Genomic DNA, 19,485 nt, shown 5'->3' on the forward strand with positions numbered 1-19,485 from the left:
TTTTTTTTCATACTAGAGTCTTGCTAGAAAGTAGTTTTAGCACAGAGATTAGTGACCATTGTGATTGTAGATTAATTATGTAAATCTATGTTGATTAATGCTAGCTAGCGTACTTAGTGATGTTAGTACTTCATTCATTAACCTTTGACTATCTCAAATGTCAATTAGTTGCGCAAAATAAAGTGTAAACCTATGTTAATTAATTTTATATTACATGTCTTATGTAGCATAAAATTTATTTTTGACTACGTCATTTTCAACTTTGCCTCTATAATACACTTTAGAAAAATTAAAACTTTATTATTTTTTATTTAAATTTTAAAAGATTTGTAACATAATAGAATTTGAATATATATACTTCGTAATTTAGTAACAATTACCTATTTAATAATTGATATATTTGGACGATCCAAATGCTTTTCACGCGGATCTAATATTTTGAGCAAACGGAAGGTAATCAAATGCAAACTCTAAATGAAAATATGATCCGGACCACTGAAAAATGTCAACATATTATAAAATAATATCAACAGAAAATATCAACACAGTGTCAACGGTTGACACCGTGTTGACATTTTCTGTTGCTATTATTTTGTAATATGTTGACATTTTTCAGTGGTCCGAATATCAACACAGTGTCAACGGTTGACACCGTGTTGACATTGTGTTGATATTGTGTTGACATTGTATTGATATTATATTGACATCAAAATCTTGAAATTTTACACTATGTTGATATTGTGTTGACGTTGCGTTGACACTGTATTGAAAAGTTTGGAGTTTGTACAATATATGAGTTTGCATTTTATCAATACCTTTGAGGAAACACCTTATTTGTTTTTAAAAGCAAAAAAGCAAGTAGTCTTTTTTTTGGAGTAAAAAGAAAAGACTCCGGCTACAAGAAGCAAGCTAGAAAAAAATCCAAAAACAATATACTCTATTGAGTCTATTTACAAAAGCAAAACAACAAACAACTGATCTCTAAAAATCATAAGCCACCAGCTAGCTACCTACAATCAATGCAACACCTAAAGCTATAATATTCAACAAGTAACTTCGAACATAAAACAACAACACAATCACTCGAGGTCGAGAAAACAGGATAAAAAACTACTCGAACAACCCGAGAAGAAAAGAGGAAGCACCATAAGATTAAAACTAATCTTTTCATTAAATATGACTTGTACAATGAAAAAATTGTGTGAATTCTAATAAAACAAAAATTAAAAGTAGAAAGACATGAAATAAATTTATCAAAATAAATTTAGTGACTGTGATTTGTGATAATAGTACACAATACCGGAATTGGCCAATCAATGCTTTCAAGTTTCAACTGTTGTATGTTATGTGCTACTAATTTCTCAGCAAATAAAATTACTCTCCTCATGCTTATTGTAAAGCATAGTACTATAACTTTGTAATTTGAATTTAATTAATCTTGACATAAAAAATCAATTAATCTAGAAGTTAGAAGGTGGGGTAGATTCTGCCTTGACATCAACATCTAAAGAAAATGGAAGATTGATTGAGAACGAAGAGGAGAAGTTGCACCTACGCTGACCACCTTTTTTTTTTTTTTACTTTTACTTTCTTTCGTTATACACTAAATCCATTTGTCCACGATTTGAAATCCCAGTTGAGTTCAAATTAAGAAAAATAAAAAAAAAAGTAACTGAAAAAATAATATTATGTGAGTTTTAATTTTTTTATGGAGTATTAATTTTGTAACGAATGTGAGTGAAGTGAATCTACTTATCATTTAGAAGTATAATAAAAATAAAATGAGATTTTTATTAATGAAAATAATGAAATTGAAAAAGGAGACTCTTATTCTCGGACTCTGAGAAGGAGGGAGTATTAGACTATTAACCCTCACCACATCAATTAAAAATCCAAACTATAAAGTCATTTTCTGAAATTGTTTGTATAAATCAATTTACTTTGTGACCGTTCGATTTGTTAGACAATAGTATAATCATAAGATGTAGTCCAAGATTGAGTTGTAAGATTATTTTAATAGGAGGGAGTGATTAGACTAATTATTACATGATTATCCATCTCAGATTGAATTGTAAGATTTAGTCTCATAAACAAAACACAATACATATTTAATCCCGAGATATAATCTTACAAACCGAACAACACTTAATTTTCATAAATTTATTTCAAAAATTCTTATTAGTTGTATACACTCGAGGCTAATTTCTTGGATCGTATATTTCAAGTAAAAATGTTTATTTATTTTATAATTTATCTAATTTATTTAATACTACAATTTCTTAATTTCATACCTAAAAGAATGTATCTATAATCCCGTAATATAGATTCTCTTGGATATATATTTGCAGATTTTTTAATTTGTGTTTTGGGCCTTCTTGTTGTTGGGCCGTAACTCAGTATAGCCCATCTCTTTTGGGATAAAATGAAGTGGTAATATAGAATGAGAAATGGGTTCAACCGTAGTAACAACACTCTCTGATTTTCCGGCCATTGTGAAAGCTTCGATCGGAGATGATTTTTTCCCCCTAGTTTCAATTTGAGGTGGTGAAGCACATCGCAACAAAATTCGGAAAATTAATCGAATGGGGGACGGAAGGCTGAGCAATTCGGGAAGCAACAGCAGTAGCAAGCCGGAGTGGCTGGAGCAGTACGACGTGATCGGTAAAATCGGGGAAGGGACCTATGGACTCGTGTTCTTGGCCAAGATAAAGTCCAACCGTTCCAAATCCATAGCCATCAAGAAGTTCAAGCAGTCCAAGGATGGAGATGGCGTCTCTCCCACCGCAATTCGAGAAATCATGGTCAAAATTCAATCTTTCTTGCCTTCTTTTCGTGTGTTTATGCCCTTAATTGCCACTCACGTGTGTTTCTATTTACTGCGGTGTTGGTTGGAGGGGTTTCTGTTTTCCTTCTTGGGTTCAATTGAATGAGGGTGATCGTTTTCGTTTTCTTTTGGTTTTCTGGTTGGGTGTGTGTAGAATGAAGAAATTAAAAGTTTGATGTTTGTTTTTTTGTTATTCTTTCTCTACGTATCTTTATGTATCATGTTGAGATTCTGTAGTTTGGCCAATTTTTTTATGAGTGACAAAGAAACATGAAATGGGAAATTATTTCAATAATTCACGTGTTCACTTTCCGAACTTATTTTGTCATTTTTCTGTGTTCAATTTCAAGGATATGAATTTTTTATTTATGCATTACTTTTACATTTATCAAGACTTTACCTATTCTAGAATCTTGATTATAACTCTCACCATTGCCCAACTGGTTGAGGTTTGTGTTATTGTGCTTTTCTTCAGTTGCTTAGGGAGATTTCTCACGAGAATGTGGTAAAGCTTGCAAATGTGCACATCAATCATGCAGATATGTCACTTTATCTGGCTTTCGACTATGCTGAGCACGACCTTTATGTGAGTAAATTTCTCGATTATAACTTTTGTGAGCACTCATGCTGTCTTACTCATGTATTACTTCGAACTGAGATAGAGCTCTATGTCTGAACTTGGGAAATAGTAGCATCAGCCGCCCAAAGAAAGAAATATAAAAATGACAAACTCATTTATGAACTTAATTATGTTCCGTCAATCTGACTGCTGCATAAATGATTGACATCGTTTGGAACACGGCAGGAAATCATCAGACATCACAGGGACAAGGTCAACCAATCAATCAACCAATACACCATTAAGTCAATTTTGTGGCAGCTTCTTAATGGTCTAAACTATCTCCACAGGTGTTGCATATGTTATTTCATATCTTTTGCATAATTAGTACGATAGTGATGACATGTGATCCCTTTGTTTTTGCAAAGTTATAATCTTGTTAGGTTTATTTTCTTCTCAGTATTTCTTGTCAATTCAAAGTTTGAAACAGACCTCAGTTAACGCTTGCAATAAAAAATCTGTGCAGTAATTGGATTGTTCACCGGGATCTAAAGCCATCAAATATCTTGGTAAGCAGCGTTTATTAGTTTTTGTTGCCATTTTCTTCTTGTTATGTTCATATATAATTCTAATTTCCTTATGTGCCCTAATAATGGTGCAATTTCCTACTGATACTGACACAAGCTCTTCCTTTCGATTTTTCTTCAATTCCTGCTAACCAGGTAATGGGTGATGGGGAAGAACATGGAGTTGTAAAAATTGCTGATTTTGGCCTTGCAAGAATTTACCAAGCACCCTTAAAGCCACTATCTGAAAATGGGGTAAGAGAATGTCTTCCTCCCCAATTTCGGTATTAGGCATGCTTCCCAACCCCATGTCCTCTTCTGGCATTATTTGTTATTGCAGTTTGCAGACTGTCCTACTTTAAGTCATTCTCCACATGTTTTGTAGAATTTTTAAGCAACATGGATGGTGAACTTTATGTAATACATCACACTTTGATGATAAAAATATGGCAAAAATGGAAAAATATGAAATGTGCCATTTTTGGATGAAACCCTCTTTTAGTCCCAAGTTCATGTACGTGCCTGAGTTCCTATATTGATCATTTTATCTTTTAATTTATGAACTGTAGGTTGTAGTTACCATTTGGTATCGTGCGCCTGAGTTACTCCTTGGAGCTAAGCACTATACGAGTGCTGTAGGTAATATCCATTCAGATATCATCTCTCTCTCTCTCTCTCTATATATATATATATATATATATATATATATATTAATGCGCAGGCCTTTTAAGTCAAATTATCTTAGACATATTTCCATTCTATAAACCCTTAATGAAACAAAATCCATACCAATAGTTATTACATTTGCTTATTTGTGGCCTTTCTGATTTATGTGGAAGATATGTGGGCTGTCGGGTGCATCTTTGCGGAGCTTTTAACTCTGAAGCCTCTATTTCAAGGGCAAGAAGTCAAAGGAACACCAAACCCATTTCAGGTGTGATTTTTATCTTTTCTGTAGTGTTTTCTGGCTATGTGTTGTACCAGGTATGTGACTTGTCTCAGTATTCATCTTTGTGTTTTTTCTGGCTATGTGTTCTGAAATTTGTTCTGATGATGCAGCTTGACCAACTTGATAGAATATTTAAGGTTCTAGGTGAGAATGCCTTTTAATGATTCAACTTTTTGTAATTTTTATGTGTATAATTGCTGACAAATGCTTTTGGGTTTAGGCCATCCCACACAAGAAAAGTGGCCAACACTTGTAAATCTTCCACATTGGCAGGCTGATTTGCAACACATTCAAGGGCGTACATAGTCAGTTTTCTTTGCTCTGGTTTTTCTATATTCATAGATTGTCTGCCAACTGTTATTGATGTTCTGGAGGGCCTCTAGTTTTTACTGTATGTGATTAACTTAATTTACTTATTTTTACCTGTGCAGCAATAATGCTGGACTTTACAATGTAGTTCATCTACCTCCAAAAAATCCAGCATATGACCTTTTGTCAAAGATGCTCGAGTATGTGATTGTAGTTAAATTCATGCACATATTGGTTTCAGTACCTTTTCCAACTATGCATGTGCTTAGTGCGTTAAAAGAAAAGATTCTACTGGGATTTCTTGCTTCCATATAGTCTTATGCTTCTTTACTCATTGATTAAATAGAATTAATCATTGACTTGCTGTTGAGCAATGATTGACAATTAATTGTACCATATACAGTTATAAAATCAAGTGCTTGTGAGCAAAAGAAGGCATTTAATATGAGGGTAATGGCCTGTGTACTCTGCTAATCCATTTAGTTTGAATGAAATAAGACAATTTCGGAAGATTTTGAGTAATAATTGGACGATCCATGGAGAGGTTGAAATGTAGCAATGTGCAGTGTAATCTTTCAAGAAAGGAGAGTTTAAAGTTTCCTTGTGAGAGGCATTATTTTAGAGATCGGGGGTTAGACTTTCAGAATGGATTATCTTCTTTGCTTGGGTGGATGTTTTGCCCTTTGTTGTATTTGAATTGTCTGATCTATATATTGATTAAAACCTCTTAGTTTCTTAAGTAACTAGTGCAGTTATTGTTTAGTTTTACGACTCAGATGCCATCCATGTTTGATTATTTACAGGTATGATCCTAGAAAAAGAATAACAGCTACACAAGCTCTTGAGCATGAGTATGTAACTGACTTTTCTCTACTGATATGGCCCCTTCCTTGGATTTTACATTCACTTGCATATACTCTTTATTTGTGGTTTCTTTATGATGTACTACCTCCGTCCCCGCATTGTCATATTTAGTGTGGGCACGGGTTTTAAAAAATGTACAGAAAAGTGAGTTGAATAAGTTAGTGGATTATGGGTCTCACTTATATATATTAGTTTTATAATAAAATGTGAGTAGAATTGGTTGGTGGAATGTGGGATCTACTTACCATTTATGGTAAAAGTGAAATGTGGCTCTTATTGTGGGACAGACCGAAATGGAAAAATGTGACACTTATTGTGGGACGGAGGTAGTATTTACTAATTTATTTCCCAATTTGTTGAACAGCAGTTATTGCTTGCTGATCTGTTTCCTTCATGCATCCATTCTTGATGGATTTATACTTTTCCGGTTCTTGAAAGACTTGTGTTGTCATCCATTTTTTCTCATGCTATCTTGGGTTGCCCAGCCTATAATGCAAGTTGATCGCTTAATTCAACCAGTCTTGATTGATGACCACAAGCCTGCTAAATGATCCAGTGTCAGAGAAAAAAAAATTATTCCTTTGCCTCATGCCCTTCTCATGTTTACCTGATAGACTAGAAATTTTAGAATTCCATCTCCCAGCTTAGAAGCTTAGTCCTTCCCATTAACTAGTTGTTAATTGTGGCACTGTTAGCATGATGATCAATCTTTTAAGGAGTTTCAGAAAATTACACATCATTAAATATAGTACACGTTCGCTACTGCCCAACATTAGCAACTCACTAACTTAACTATAGAGTCTAACCAACACTATTGCATTTAACACTTAGGACCTGTTCGATAAGTAAGATGTGTTAAATTGATACATAATAACTCATCTGGATTTAGTTTGTTAATGTAAAAAATGGCTGTTAGGGCCACCATGCTAACTTAATTGTGCTGCCAAATGGCTGTTGAGCCTATATAACTTTTCTATCTTGGACTCATCTACTCTACCAAACAAAGCCTTAATATGTTTCACAAGCAGCAGGTTAACAGAGAAAAAAATCCCCCATCAAGTGTACAGTGGGAATTGGTAAATAAGTGATGTGCCTAAAATTATGGGCATTTGTGGGATTCATCATAAGAATCAAGTTTTTTAGATATTACTGTCTAAAGCTTCATGGATATTCCAGTAGTTTCTCATACTCCCCTTCACTTTTCATCCCTTCTATCTTTCACTTTTTCTTTTCTGTAAACCTCTTCGTTTATTTATACCAGGATGTATTCTGCTTTATTCATACAGTGATGTCTCGGTAGTTTTGAAGTGTCACCAATTTCACAGACCTGGTAGTCTAATTAGTTTTCTTGTTTTCCTGGTCTGCAGATATTTTCGCATGGAACCTTTTCCGGGTTGCAAGTATGTGGCTGTACTCCTAGAATTTTGGATGACCTTCTAGTTATCTTTCTAAGCACTTTATGTCTTACGATATATTTATGCACTAACGTAAATGTTGATATCTGAATTGTGCCAGTGCTTTGGTACCTCCACAACCAGGAGATAAAGTTGTTAATTACCCAACTCGTCCTGTGGACACAGGCACTGATATTGAGGGAACTATCAGTCTCCAACCCTCACAACCGGTAAGTTTACCAAATGCTTGGCTTCTTCACACATGTATTCGATGTTTCTTCAAAATTGTTACTAATCTCGCTGAGTACTAAATGGTTTCCAATTTGTGCTAAGTTGAATGAGCCTTAATAATGTCTTTGCAATAGACCTGCTGCAGAGCTTAGACTTATTATATGAATCATTTGCAAGCTAAATGCTAATCACATGTCTAGAATTGTTTTATTTACCCCATGTTATTGTCAACAAAACATAAATAAAATACATACTCCCTCTGTCTCCGTCGCTGAAAAGTATGGACATTTGGTTCGGCACAGGTTTAAATGTATAATTGGTAAAGTAAGAGAGAGAGATAAAGGGTAGTGTAAGTAGTGTTAGTGGATAGTGAGCTCCTTAGTGTTGTGTAATGGTATAAGTTGTAAATGAAATGATGTGTAGGGGTAATAATTGTTGTTTAACTATTCCAAAATTAGAAAGTTCATACTTTTCATGATATTTTAATAACTGAAAGTATCTCATGGAAAATTATGTTACAAATATGGGAAAAAATTGTATTCTCATTGTCATTTGAAAATCTTAATAATCTATCCAGGTAATAGTGGTGAATTTATTATACTGTACTTAGAAACGACTCCAAATCTGATGTTAGAGACTTAGAGTAAATCCCCAGAGGGAAGAACCTTCCTGCTCCCAAGCGCAGTTTCACCCAATATTTGCTAAATGTTTATAATTGCAAGGATCAAAGCCATATTTATTCTAAATTGAGTCTAAACAGAGCGTAGTCAATCCCAACACAAAGCCAAGGCCCAATTAACTAACTACCTAACTAACTAAACATAAAATAGTAACTGAATAGCAATAATAAGATACAAGAAAAAGGTTCGGTCTCTTTCACCCTCTGTCCCCACCCACTATGTCCGCACCTCGTCCCACCACCTAGAACAGTCACTTCCATTGCTTCCTATACGGAGGAAGAAGCCCCTTAAACTCCCCTGCCATCCTCTTAGACACTAGCTTTTCCTCCTTCCCAGTGGGCCACCACCAATTTCCCTACAATACAAATTCAACTTACCACCCCTGCCATAAATAGGGCAAGCCTAGTAAGCTTGTTATATGTAAGCATAAATGCTTTTGGTTATATTAACCATGTAGCAGATCTGCTTTTATCTTGATAATTTCCATCTCATAGAGGCTTTTTGCGTTTTCTTTTATTAGGTATCTTCTGGAAATACTATGTCTGGGTCAATGTCTGGTGCCCATGCAATACAAAATAGATCAATACCTCGGCCGATGCCCATGGTAGGCATGCAGCGGATGCAACCTCCAGGAATCCCTGCTTACAATCTTGCTTCACAGGCAGGTATGGGAGGTGGAGTCAATCCAGGTGGTATGCCTATGCAGCGGGGTGTTTCTGCCCAGGCTCACCAACAGCAGCAGGTTTGTGGTGTTCAGGCAATAATAGTGTGGAACGTTTATGATAGTTTATGTTCCTTCTTCCTAAACAGTATCTATTTTCTCTTATAATAGTTGAGAAGGAAAGATCCTGGAATGGGAATGACAGGATACCCTCCGCAGCAGAAAAATAAGCGCTTCTGAGGTAATACTCTTGGTAGCTTTTAAGTTTAATTCTAGATATTTTTTCTCTCCGAAATCCACTTGGAAAAGTGGAGGCATTGCAATGTGTAGTCTTCGTAGCTGATTTTGATGTTTTGACTAGAATGGTTTCCAAGATTCATTACATATGGCATATTTGGTAACAATTACTTTCGAAGAAGTTAGATAAATAATTTAGCATTGTGAAATTCTTAGGTAATACGTAGTAGTTTTCAAGAAGTGGAGAACACTTTTATTTGCTCATTCATTTTACAACTGTTAATCTTGAGCTTTGTTTAATCACCAAGTCGTACATTGCAACTTATTATGGAGAGAGCGAGGTTAAGCTTGATCTATTTGTCCATTTCACGGTTCTACTTGTCTATCGAGTTTGATCGTGTGGTAATTGTTCATGTATTGTTTTTTTCAGACATGTACCTGTAAAGTTTAGACAACGTCTATTTAAGCACTTTCGATTTAGCCATCTGCTCTAATTCTAACGTTGTTCATTCTACGTGCAGAAACCAGCGAGGGTTCCATATCTACGCAGCAGATGTGACACGATCACTAACGAAGTACAAGATGAATATCAGGAGCTTCAAACTAATTCATATTAATACATCACAAAGGGATGAAGATGAAGAGGTGGTGAATGCTGCTAGAAACTTCATATCTACTTATTTGTATAGTTTCTTCAATTTAAGTTGATAGTTTTGTTTAGATATTTATGTACTGATTCTGCCTTTGTAACCAAGTAAAGCGCGTCAGAAGATAAGCTTAGGGACAATCTACCACCCAGGAACCAACTGAGTTAAGCCCGTGCGGGCAGGTCAGAAGATAAGCTTACAATTACATATGGGTTACCTCTTCTTTTGGGATTGTGTGAGAGAATCTTTATCTTTTCTTGCTTCTCTCCAAAAATGACAAAATAAAAAACAATAATAAGTTCCTAAATCAATAATACAGTCATTTACTCTTTATATTTATGTATCACAAATATTTGTTAAAATTCGAAAATGCAACGGGTAGGAAATTTGTCCACTGTTGGGTTGTGAATGAGGTGATATGTTTATTTTTTATTCAAGATTCATGTATACAACATTGCGTAGCATCGAAGTATCTATTTTAGGGAACAAAAAATGTTTGTAAAATGTGATATTCTGTCAGATTGCTTATAGTTTAAAAAAAAGTGGTTATGTAATCCCATATGCGCCGCGGCCAAGTTGACATTTAATCAAATATATATATATATATATATAGATGAAAATGTCATTACCTATATATAGAGCCGCAGAAAAAGAATAATGTGAGAAAAAAAGACAAAATTGTAGACTTGCAGCAAAATCGATTGTGTCAAACACTCTCTCTTTTAGGTTCGAATATTAGAGCATCTCCAATGGCGGACGTCCGGTCGGACATCCGGTCGGACGTCGCGACGGGCGACCGGGACGTCCGCCATTGTGGCGTTTAGGGTCGGATACGGACGTCCCGTGAGGACGTCGGGTGTCCTCGGACGTCCCGGCGACGGGCGGGCGGACGTCCGCCATTGTGGCGTCCAGTCGGACGTCCGGTCGGACGTCCCGTTTTTTAATTTTTTTTTTAAAACTCTATATATACGGCTCGTTGAATTTTATTTCATTCGCACCACTTGTGTTAACAAGTTTCTCTCTCTACATCTCTAATTTCAAGTATATCTAGAATGTCTAGTGAAAGTGATAGCGAGAATGAGTTGGAGGTCGCTGTTGAAGGTGCGATAGAGAGGCTGCTACAACAGAGGTTGCAGCGGCAGCAGCAGGCGGCGGTACCTCGGCCGATCCATCGTCGAACTCAAGTACCCCGTGACCACATTGCTGCACATATTCGGTTGTATGCGGACTACTTCGCTCCGCAACCGCGTTTTGGGGAAGCCTTATTCCGGCGACGCTTTAGGATGCATCGTCCGCTGTTTCTGCACATCGTGGGTGCTTTAGAGAGAAGATACCTGTATTTTAGGATCAGAGAGGATGCAGCTGGCAAACCCGGACTCACGCCCTTGCAGAAGTGCACTGTCGCAATCAGACAACTAGCGTATGGAGGCGCGGCCGACATGTTCGACGAGTACCTCCACATTGGCGAGTCGACAGCCGTCGAGTGTCTGCAGAATTTTTGCGCGGGCGTGAGAGCAATATTCGGGGAGCGGTATCTTCGGAGTCCGAGCCCCGAAGACTGCCAGATGCTGATAGATATGCATGGGTCGGTGCACGGGTTCCCTGGGATGTTGGGCAGCATAGATTGTATGCATTGGGAGTGGAAGAACTGCCCCGCCGCCTGGAAGGGGATGTACACTACCGGCTTCAAAGCCAAGCATCCCACGATGATCCTTGAAGCTGTAGCTGACTACCGGCTGTGGATATGGCATGCTTATTTTGGAGTCGCCGGGTCCAACAACGACATCAACGTTCTCCAGTCGTCGCCCCTGTTCAACGCTCAGTGCAATGGCGTTGGTCCCGCCATCAGTTTCGTCGCCAACGGCAACCAGCATAATATGGGGTACTATTTGGCGGATGGAATATACCCAAACTGGCCCGTCTTTGTGAAGTCAATCAAGCATCCGCTCGGACAAAAGAAGACATACTTTGCGAGCCGTCAGGAAGCAGCGCGCAAGGATGTGGAGCGGGCATTTGGTGTGCTCCAGAGTCGGTGGGCGGTTGTGAAGGGTCCTGCACGGCAGTGGTATATTCCCAACATCGGCGATATCATGTACGCATGTATCATAATGCACAACATGATTGTCGAAAATGAAGCTGCGGAACTGACTCAGTGGACCAATGAAGATGATACGGGTGCAGGTCCAAGTCACGGCGTGGCCACCGCGAATGTGAATATGGGGGTACCTCATGGAGAGGTCGCGCGGCTGCGTGCATTTGCCGACATGCGGCAAACAGATGCCCATGTTCGACTTCAGCAGGATATCATCGAAGAGGTTTGGACTCGGAGGGGTTGACGTGATAATGTATGAAGTTTTTTTTATTAGTATGTAATTTTTTTTTTCGAATCATGTATGTTTTTTCCGATGAAGTTGTTAATTTTTCCCGTTCGTATTCTCGGTCAAATTTTATTTCCGTAAATGTAAATTGTTTTATTTGTGAATGTGTGATTTTTTTTTATTGCGGGATGTCCTAGTGGGAAGGGCGGACATAGGAGGGGATGTCCTAGTGACGTGGCAGTGGGATGGGAAGTCCTAGTGACGTGGCAGTGGGATGGGAAGTCCTAGTGACGTGGCAGGAGGTGTTTTTGGGATGTCCTAGTGGGATGTCCGCCCACTGGAGATGCTCTTAGATCCATCCAATACAATTCTTCATTATACCAGATAGCGTTTTTCTTATAAAAATATACTATATTCTTCTATAAAAAATAGCCATTTTTACATTTTAGATAGTCTATCTATCTATTTGTAGTAAATTTCTCTGTCTATTAGGATATGTCATTTCTCGTGAATAATACTTCAATCACTTTTTTTTTTCTATTACTTTACTAATGTTCCATTAAAACATGTATCTTCAACTATCATAACTATTTTTTATGATAGCAAATAGTACTAATAATGTTAACTGTTAGTGGGATTTTATTTTATATAAGATTTAGCTCTCAAAATAAGAGGTTTTTTTTTCCTTCCAGATTTGGCAGTCTCTAGTTTTTTTTATGATCGCAAATAGTACTAATAATGTTAACTGTTAGTGGGATTTTATTTTATATAAGATTTAGCTCTCAAAATAAGAGGTTTTTTTTTTCCTTCCAGATTTGGCAGTCTCTAGTTTTTTTTATGATCGCAAATAGTACTAATAATGTTAACTGTTAGTGGGATTTTTTTTTCAGTAAATATAAGATTTAGCTCTCAAAATAAGAGGGTTTTTTTTCCTTCCAGATTTGGCAGTCTCTAGTTTTCTAAACTCGCTTAAAGCTGTGTTTCCCAAACTCAAAGACTACCAAATCTGGAGATTTAGTGTTAGATTTGAAATGCACAAGCAGACAAATTAAAGAGAATCCAAGCCGACCTAAAGACAGCACGAGATTGCAAGTTGTAGTGCTCATTCATTGGTTAACAAAATCAACAACATGACATCAATAAACAATAAATAATCCCCAAAACCAAAACCCAAAAACTACGGCTATTTGTACCTAGATTCACTCCTCACATGTCAAGATACACTGAACTCAACTCCTACACACGGATTCCCACACAATGTTCATTAAAATTCCATAACAATACTAGTATTATTACAACCATCTACAGCTTCAAAACTTTTACTATAAAAACATCCTCAATCCTCAATCCTCACTTTCTCAAATCCAATGTCGACGTCCACACGCTTGACACATGCAATCAATGAGGGCGACTCCTTCGAAAGGTTCTTCGAGTGCTGGCTCGTTGAACAGAACCAGCATCTCGACGAGCTCATGTCCGCCTCCAAGGAGGTGGGCGCGGCCGACCAAGAGGCACTGCGGCCCCTGGTGAAGCGTGTCGTCCAGCATTACGAGCACTACTACGTGGCCAAGGCGAGGTGGGGCCAGGCGGACATTCTCGCCATGCTGAGCCCCTCGTGGCGGAGCAGCCTCGAGGACACCTTCCTCTGGATTGGGGGCTGGCGCCCGAGCATGGCCTTCCACCTGCTCTACTCCAAGTCGGGCTTGCAGCTCGAGGCCAGGCTCCACGAGCTCATGCAGGGGCTCAGGTCGGGCGACCTGAGCGACCTGTCCGCGGCTCAGCTGCAGCAGGTGGACGCGCTGCAGAAGGAGACCATACGGAAGGAGCAGGAGATCACAGAGAAGCTGGCGGAGCAGCAGGAGACAGTAGCGGATGCGTCCATGGTGGAGCTGGCGCATGCGATGACAGAGGGCGTGGGCGGGGACGAGGGGCAGAGCCGGGTCGACGCAGCCCTTGCCCCCAAGCAGGATGGGTTGGCAGAGATACTGCGCATGGCGGATGAGCTGAGGCTCGACACGCTCAAGAAGGTGATCGATATTCTCACACCGATGCAGGCTGTGCATTACCTCATTGCTGCTGCTGCTCTGCATTTGAGGATCCATGAATGGGGGAAGAAGAGAGATGCTAGGTTGGCTCAAAATGATCGTACAACACACAACATTGATGATGATTCTGCCTAAAATAGGTATTACATATAGTATATGATTATAGAGAGAGGGGAGAGAGAGGGTTCTTGCTGTTGTTCTGCTCTGGTTATGTTTCTTATCTATAATATACTTAATTTTATTTTAAAGCAAATATGTATATTTGAGGATAACAAGATGGGAGAATAATTCAAACCTCAAATATAGATAATGATAATTGATGTCAACTACATGCCTCGGATCTTTCTACTACTGTAATCCTACTATTGGAACTGGAACAAGACCAGATTTTATTTGAGCTAGAAAGTAGAAGAAAACAAGAACTGGTATTGAACAAAATCCACTGCAGAAGTTCTCTCGTTCGACACTAGCCTGCACAGGAAAATAGCTGCTGTCAATTGAAGTAGCCAAGAGTAATCGACTACGAGAATTTGAAGTGATGTTTTAATGTACATACCTCTTTATAGCTCATCCTTAGCAGAATCTACTGCTTCTGATTCAGGTTCAACTGAGGAGGATGACTTGGCAGACTTATCATCGCGGTTGCTGTTGATGAAATTGATGATGTCCTCCTTCGTTCTATCTCCCTCGTACTGCGACAAGTTACCATTTGCAGATCTGAAGTACAGTGTTGGGAAACCTTGAACTTCGAATTTGTCTTTTGGAACATCGTTGGCAGTTGCATCCTGAAATAACAGATATATTACAAGTAATTCTAGGAATGAGAAGGTTTGGTTTAGTTATGAGAATCAGTTCATATACAATCGATCGAACAAAGAGTTATACAAGAAATGGAACTGTTTCTGCAAACTATAGTATATATCACATTAGGCAAATGGAGGGAACGACTTAAGAAGTTTGAAGGTAATTTTAGCAAGTGTACCATAACAAGTTTTCAATACTACAAATCAAGACACTGGAAGAAAATCTTACAAATTTCGCAATCAGAACATCAGGATCATTCTGGAAGGAGATGGCAACTTCATCCAAGATTGGGGCAAGGCTCTTGCAGTGTCCACACCAAGGTGCATAAAACTCTAGTAGAACTGTAAGATGAAGATATTGTTATTAACAGGATGCTCTACCATAGCGCTACCAACATTAATAAGAAATTAATTAAAATGTAAATTTTCTAAGATATGAAGACACTTTTGTAATAGTAATAATAATGTACAAGCATAAACAGTGAGAAATCCACAAGAGAATGCAAAAAAAAAAGCCTTGAGCACAAACCATTCTTTCCAGAGTTGAAAACAACATCCTGAAGGCTGTGACGAACAATCACTTTGACAGGTTCATCATTCACTTCAGGAATAGGTTCTGATCTTATGAATGGCTTCACAAGCCCTTCCTGTTATCAATTGCATGAAGAATCAGATAAGATGCAACCCATACTTCTAAACATTTCCCAATATGACATGCAAAGAAAGTTAAAGCTATATGAATCAACCCCAAGAAATTGTAATTACTAAAAACACGTTCAGTACCGAATAATCTTTCACCCACGACTCAATCTGATCAGGCTCCACGTTTGCTGCGAGATACTTCTGTCCATCATTTTGCTGTACGATGAGCACAGGTGCCTGTTCCGTCTTAAGTCCAAAGTACTGCCATGCATAACATAGAAATACCATTGTGTCAAAACAGATCAATTCAAATGCACAGAAGTAAAACATTCATACATGCATACAGAGAAAATGTCTACCTGGAATGCATTTTGAGCAGAGTCAACATCGCCCAACAGGAAACTGATGCCCTTCCCCTTGTAATGGGTTGCCACATTCTTATACTTTGCCTCAAAAGCATCTTGGTCTTTGCTGAAGTCAACAAACAGCATGGCCTGTCGAAATCAACAGATATATAAGAAACTATACCACTGCAAGTTATAAAACTGAAATAGAAAATGAAACGACAATAAATGATACCTTAGAGCTACTACCCTCAAAGAATTTGTTAATATATGGATGATTAGCAGGGTCATTGTTCCAGACTGTAACAGTTGGAACAGTAGATGCCGCAATAAATTTCTCCAATGCTTCGATATTGAAGTCCTGAAATAACATATTATTCTCACAGTTTTATTAACGCAAACAAATGAAAGTGGAATAGCTTCTTATGAACCAAGTTTTCTAAAGAAGCATAAAAGAAAGGTTTAAACAAAACAAAAGGGAATATGCTTCTTGATCAAGAAATACCTGGGAATCGACAACAAGTTCATCAAAAGGCTTGAGTAAACGAAGGGTGGGCTTACTGACTGATTCACCACGAGAAATGAGTTTAGCATCAAGGGTATGACCAAAGTCATAGTCACCGCGCAACTTCTCAGCAAGAGCCTTAAAGTTCTCATATTCCTCCCCAGAGAACTTTGGAAACACTCCAACCTAGTGGTTTAATACTAAATTCATCAGCGGCTCAGGATTAACATATGAAAGAAGACAGGTTTAGTTGGATAAAAAAATAACTTACAATAAAAATCTTTTTCTCATCAATAACACTGCTGGCATCTTCTGTTGATTTAATTTCAGTTGATGCAGGACCAGCTTGCTTTTTTAAGTACTCGACAATGCCATCAGCCTCACGAGGACCATTGTAATCCTGGATGTTTTTTCCACCATTTCTTATGATTTTAAGGGTAGGAAAACCCTGGATTTGATACTCGGTAGCTAGCTCCTTATTTGCTTCTTCATTTGCATCAACTTTAGCCAAGACAATGGCGGGTTCATGGGTACTCAGTACTGATGCAGCTTTTTCATACTAAGAAAATTCATAAACAAGAGAATGGTTAGAGGAGTTGCTTATATATTGAAAACCTACTGTCAAGGAAAAAAGCAAAAAGAAAGAAAGGAGTGAAATTAAGTGTTTGCTTGAATCGTCAAACAGCAAGGGGAGGATGGTCACCTCTGGAGCCAGAGACTTGCAGTGTCCACACCTGTTAACACAAACAAGCAAGGAAATATGGATTAGAAAAACTTAAAATAAATAAAATTCAGTTATGTACTGAAGGTGGCCACAGTTTCGTATACTATTAAATGTTGAACAATTTCTTTTGCAAAAAGATAATTAGTTCATGCATAGCATTTAGTCTCAAATTCACATGAAAAGCTAATTAGTATGTTTGCCTTATTTTTCAAAGACTCTGAATCCACATAGCTTTTTAAACAGTAATCTAAAGCACAAAGATATTCGTTCTGCTCAACTTTCTTTTGTTCCGCTCCAAGAATTCAAAGATATTAGAATTTTCAATTGAAAACGAAAAAATGGAGGAAAAAATTGGCAGATCCCAACATAAAAGAGGAGAAATTTCAGAATATGTCCATAAAAGAGAGATTATTTAAACGAAATGACGATACCTAGTTTTCCCTCTCTTTACATTCGGATTCACTCCTCAAATACATAGGAAATGGAAGACACTAACAGATTAATCATTCAGATCATCACAACACAATTGCTAATCGATACAACTAACGCGCTAGTGAAGCAAAACGTAAAATCAAAAAAAAAGGAAAGCGTTAATGCACAAAAAAAAACAGATCAATTATCAAACCTCGCGCTTACTCAAAAGTCAAACCGATCTCAAACACGGCACATTTAAAAACCAAAGCAAGAGAAGATCAGATCAACTTAGATAGTAAATCAAAGTAACAACGAATTTACCAAGGAGCGTAGAACTCAACGACGATGAAATCGTGCTTGGACACCACATCGGTGAAGTTCGAGCGGTCCAAAGTCAACACCTTTTCAACCTCCTCGGTCGCCGTCGCCGGAGACGCCAAAAGCACCACCGAAGCCAGCAGAAGTAGACACCAAACCCTAGACATCATTCCTCTGTTTCGAAAATTTCAAATCTAATTTCCCCAATTCTGCAAACAGTTTTTGCATGTGAGGGGGGTGAGCTGAGATGGAGTGAGGAAGGAGGGAGGGAGGCTCACTTATATAGTGTTTGCGGAATAAGTGCCACGATGGTAGAGTAGGTGACATGGCAGGTCAAGATTGGTTGAAGGGACGCCGTCGATGTAATAGGGAGATATTTTGAGGGTGGAATTTATAATCTTGGATTATTGTATTAAATCTTGATATTATGAGATGACTTTTTCTTTAATTGAGTCAAAAGATATTATTGCGACAGTTCAATACCTTTAACCATTAAGGGCTAAAACGTTAGAAAAATGTATTACTACTCCCCAATGACTTCAAAATAGTCCTATTTATTCACAGGCAAAGATTTTATAGATATTCAGAGAGATTTTTGGATTAAATTACTACTCATATTATAAAATGGTTGATTCTGTCTCACTCTTCTGGAGTCTAGTAATAAAATTCGAGGAAATTCTCCCCACATTATTATTATTAAAATTTTTAATTATTAGTATTAAGGAAAAATAAAATAAAAACAGATGGTTTGGTCATGTAATTGAGGTGAGTGGTCAGAATCATCCAATTAATATTTTGGAATGTTGCCATAAATAAGTTCTCTTGCAGAGAATTCAATGAAATTTCCATGATAATATATGTTACTAGGTCGCTGTGGTTTGGTACCAATACTACCGGTCTGTAAAATAATTCATATTTTGCATATAATAAAATGATACGAATTTTAATATAAAATTGATAAAATAAAAAAAGAAAAAGAGAAAAATGACTGAAATATTATTAGGGAAAAATAAGATAAGTAAAACTAATTTTAGTGGAATAACTAAAAAAAAAAATGAGAATTTAAAGGACTATTATTGTTACCAAAATTGAACGAGATAAGAATTGATTAAATACGGTTTGCCGTTTATACGACTTTATTTTCCTTCATTACAATGCCCTGATAATAAGATAAAGTCTCTTTATGATACCTGTCAATATTTAACTATAAAAAGATGCAAACAAAGTCAAATTCATGGATGAAGTAAGCTATACCTTTTCTCTAGTATCAGGATTATACTTATCATAACTGTTCTACTCTATAAGAAAAAGTAAAATCACTTTATATCACCTTACTAGTTAATTATTTACTTTAACTAATCCAAAATTACAGAGGGAATTTTTAAATAACGGGAAGAAATTTTTCACGTTTTGAATAACATAATTATGAAAATGAGTGTAGAACATGCCAA

General features: G+C 37.3%; 3 protein-coding genes across 4 annotated transcripts; 2 read left to right on the forward strand and 1 right to left on the reverse strand.

Moving 5' to 3' along the window:
- The first annotated feature begins 2,443 nt into the window (after positions 1-2,443).
- LOC121767577 (cyclin-dependent kinase E-1-like) lies at positions 2,444-10,177 on the forward strand. 2 transcript variants are annotated; one of them, XR_006043140.1, is made up of 17 exons: positions 2,444-2,801; positions 3,300-3,410; positions 3,630-3,733; positions 3,910-3,952; positions 4,106-4,204; positions 4,519-4,588; positions 4,789-4,883; positions 5,009-5,042; positions 5,119-5,203; positions 5,330-5,407; positions 6,011-6,058; positions 7,439-7,471; positions 7,587-7,695; positions 8,897-9,118; positions 9,209-9,278; positions 9,796-10,037; positions 10,104-10,177. XR_006043140.1 is itself a non-coding variant. In XM_042163879.1 (16 exons), exons 1-15 carry the CDS (start codon positions 2,583-2,585, stop codon positions 9,275-9,277), a joined length of 1,419 nt encoding a protein of 472 aa, XP_042019813.1. In that variant the 5' UTR covers positions 2,444-2,582; the 3' UTR covers position 9,278; positions 9,796-10,177. The 2 variants fall into 2 exon arrangements, 1 of the variants encoding a protein (XP_042019813.1); XM_042163879.1 differs by having other exon boundaries at positions 9,796-10,177.
- A 3,163-nt stretch (positions 10,178-13,340) lies between these two features.
- LOC121767578 (protein DOG1-like 3) lies at positions 13,341-14,537 on the forward strand. Its single transcript, XM_042163880.1, has one exon. The coding sequence runs from the start codon at positions 13,607-13,609 to the stop codon at positions 14,417-14,419; it is 813 nt and encodes a 270-aa protein (XP_042019814.1). The 5' UTR covers positions 13,341-13,606; the 3' UTR covers positions 14,420-14,537.
- Positions 14,538-14,569: 32 nt separating this feature from the next.
- On the reverse strand, positions 14,570-18,294 carry LOC121767576 (protein disulfide-isomerase-like). The gene is made up of 11 exons (XM_042163878.1): positions 18,038-18,294; positions 17,282-17,312; positions 16,850-17,137; positions 16,579-16,764; positions 16,309-16,434; positions 16,089-16,223; positions 15,871-15,990; positions 15,617-15,734; positions 15,317-15,429; positions 14,841-15,069; positions 14,570-14,755 (listed from the first exon to the last, which is right to left on the reverse strand). The coding sequence occupies exons 1-10, from the start codon at positions 18,202-18,204 to the stop codon at positions 14,845-14,847; spliced, it is 1,509 nt and encodes a 502-aa protein (XP_042019812.1). The 5' UTR covers positions 18,205-18,294; the 3' UTR covers positions 14,570-14,755; positions 14,841-14,844.
- Between the last annotated feature and the right edge of the window lie 1,191 nt (positions 18,295-19,485).

The sequence above is a fragment of the Salvia splendens genome, chromosome 15 (genome assembly GCF_004379255.2).
Source record: "Salvia splendens isolate huo1 chromosome 15, SspV2, whole genome shotgun sequence".
NCBI classification, from domain to species: Eukaryota; Viridiplantae; Streptophyta; class Magnoliopsida; order Lamiales; family Lamiaceae; genus Salvia; species Salvia splendens.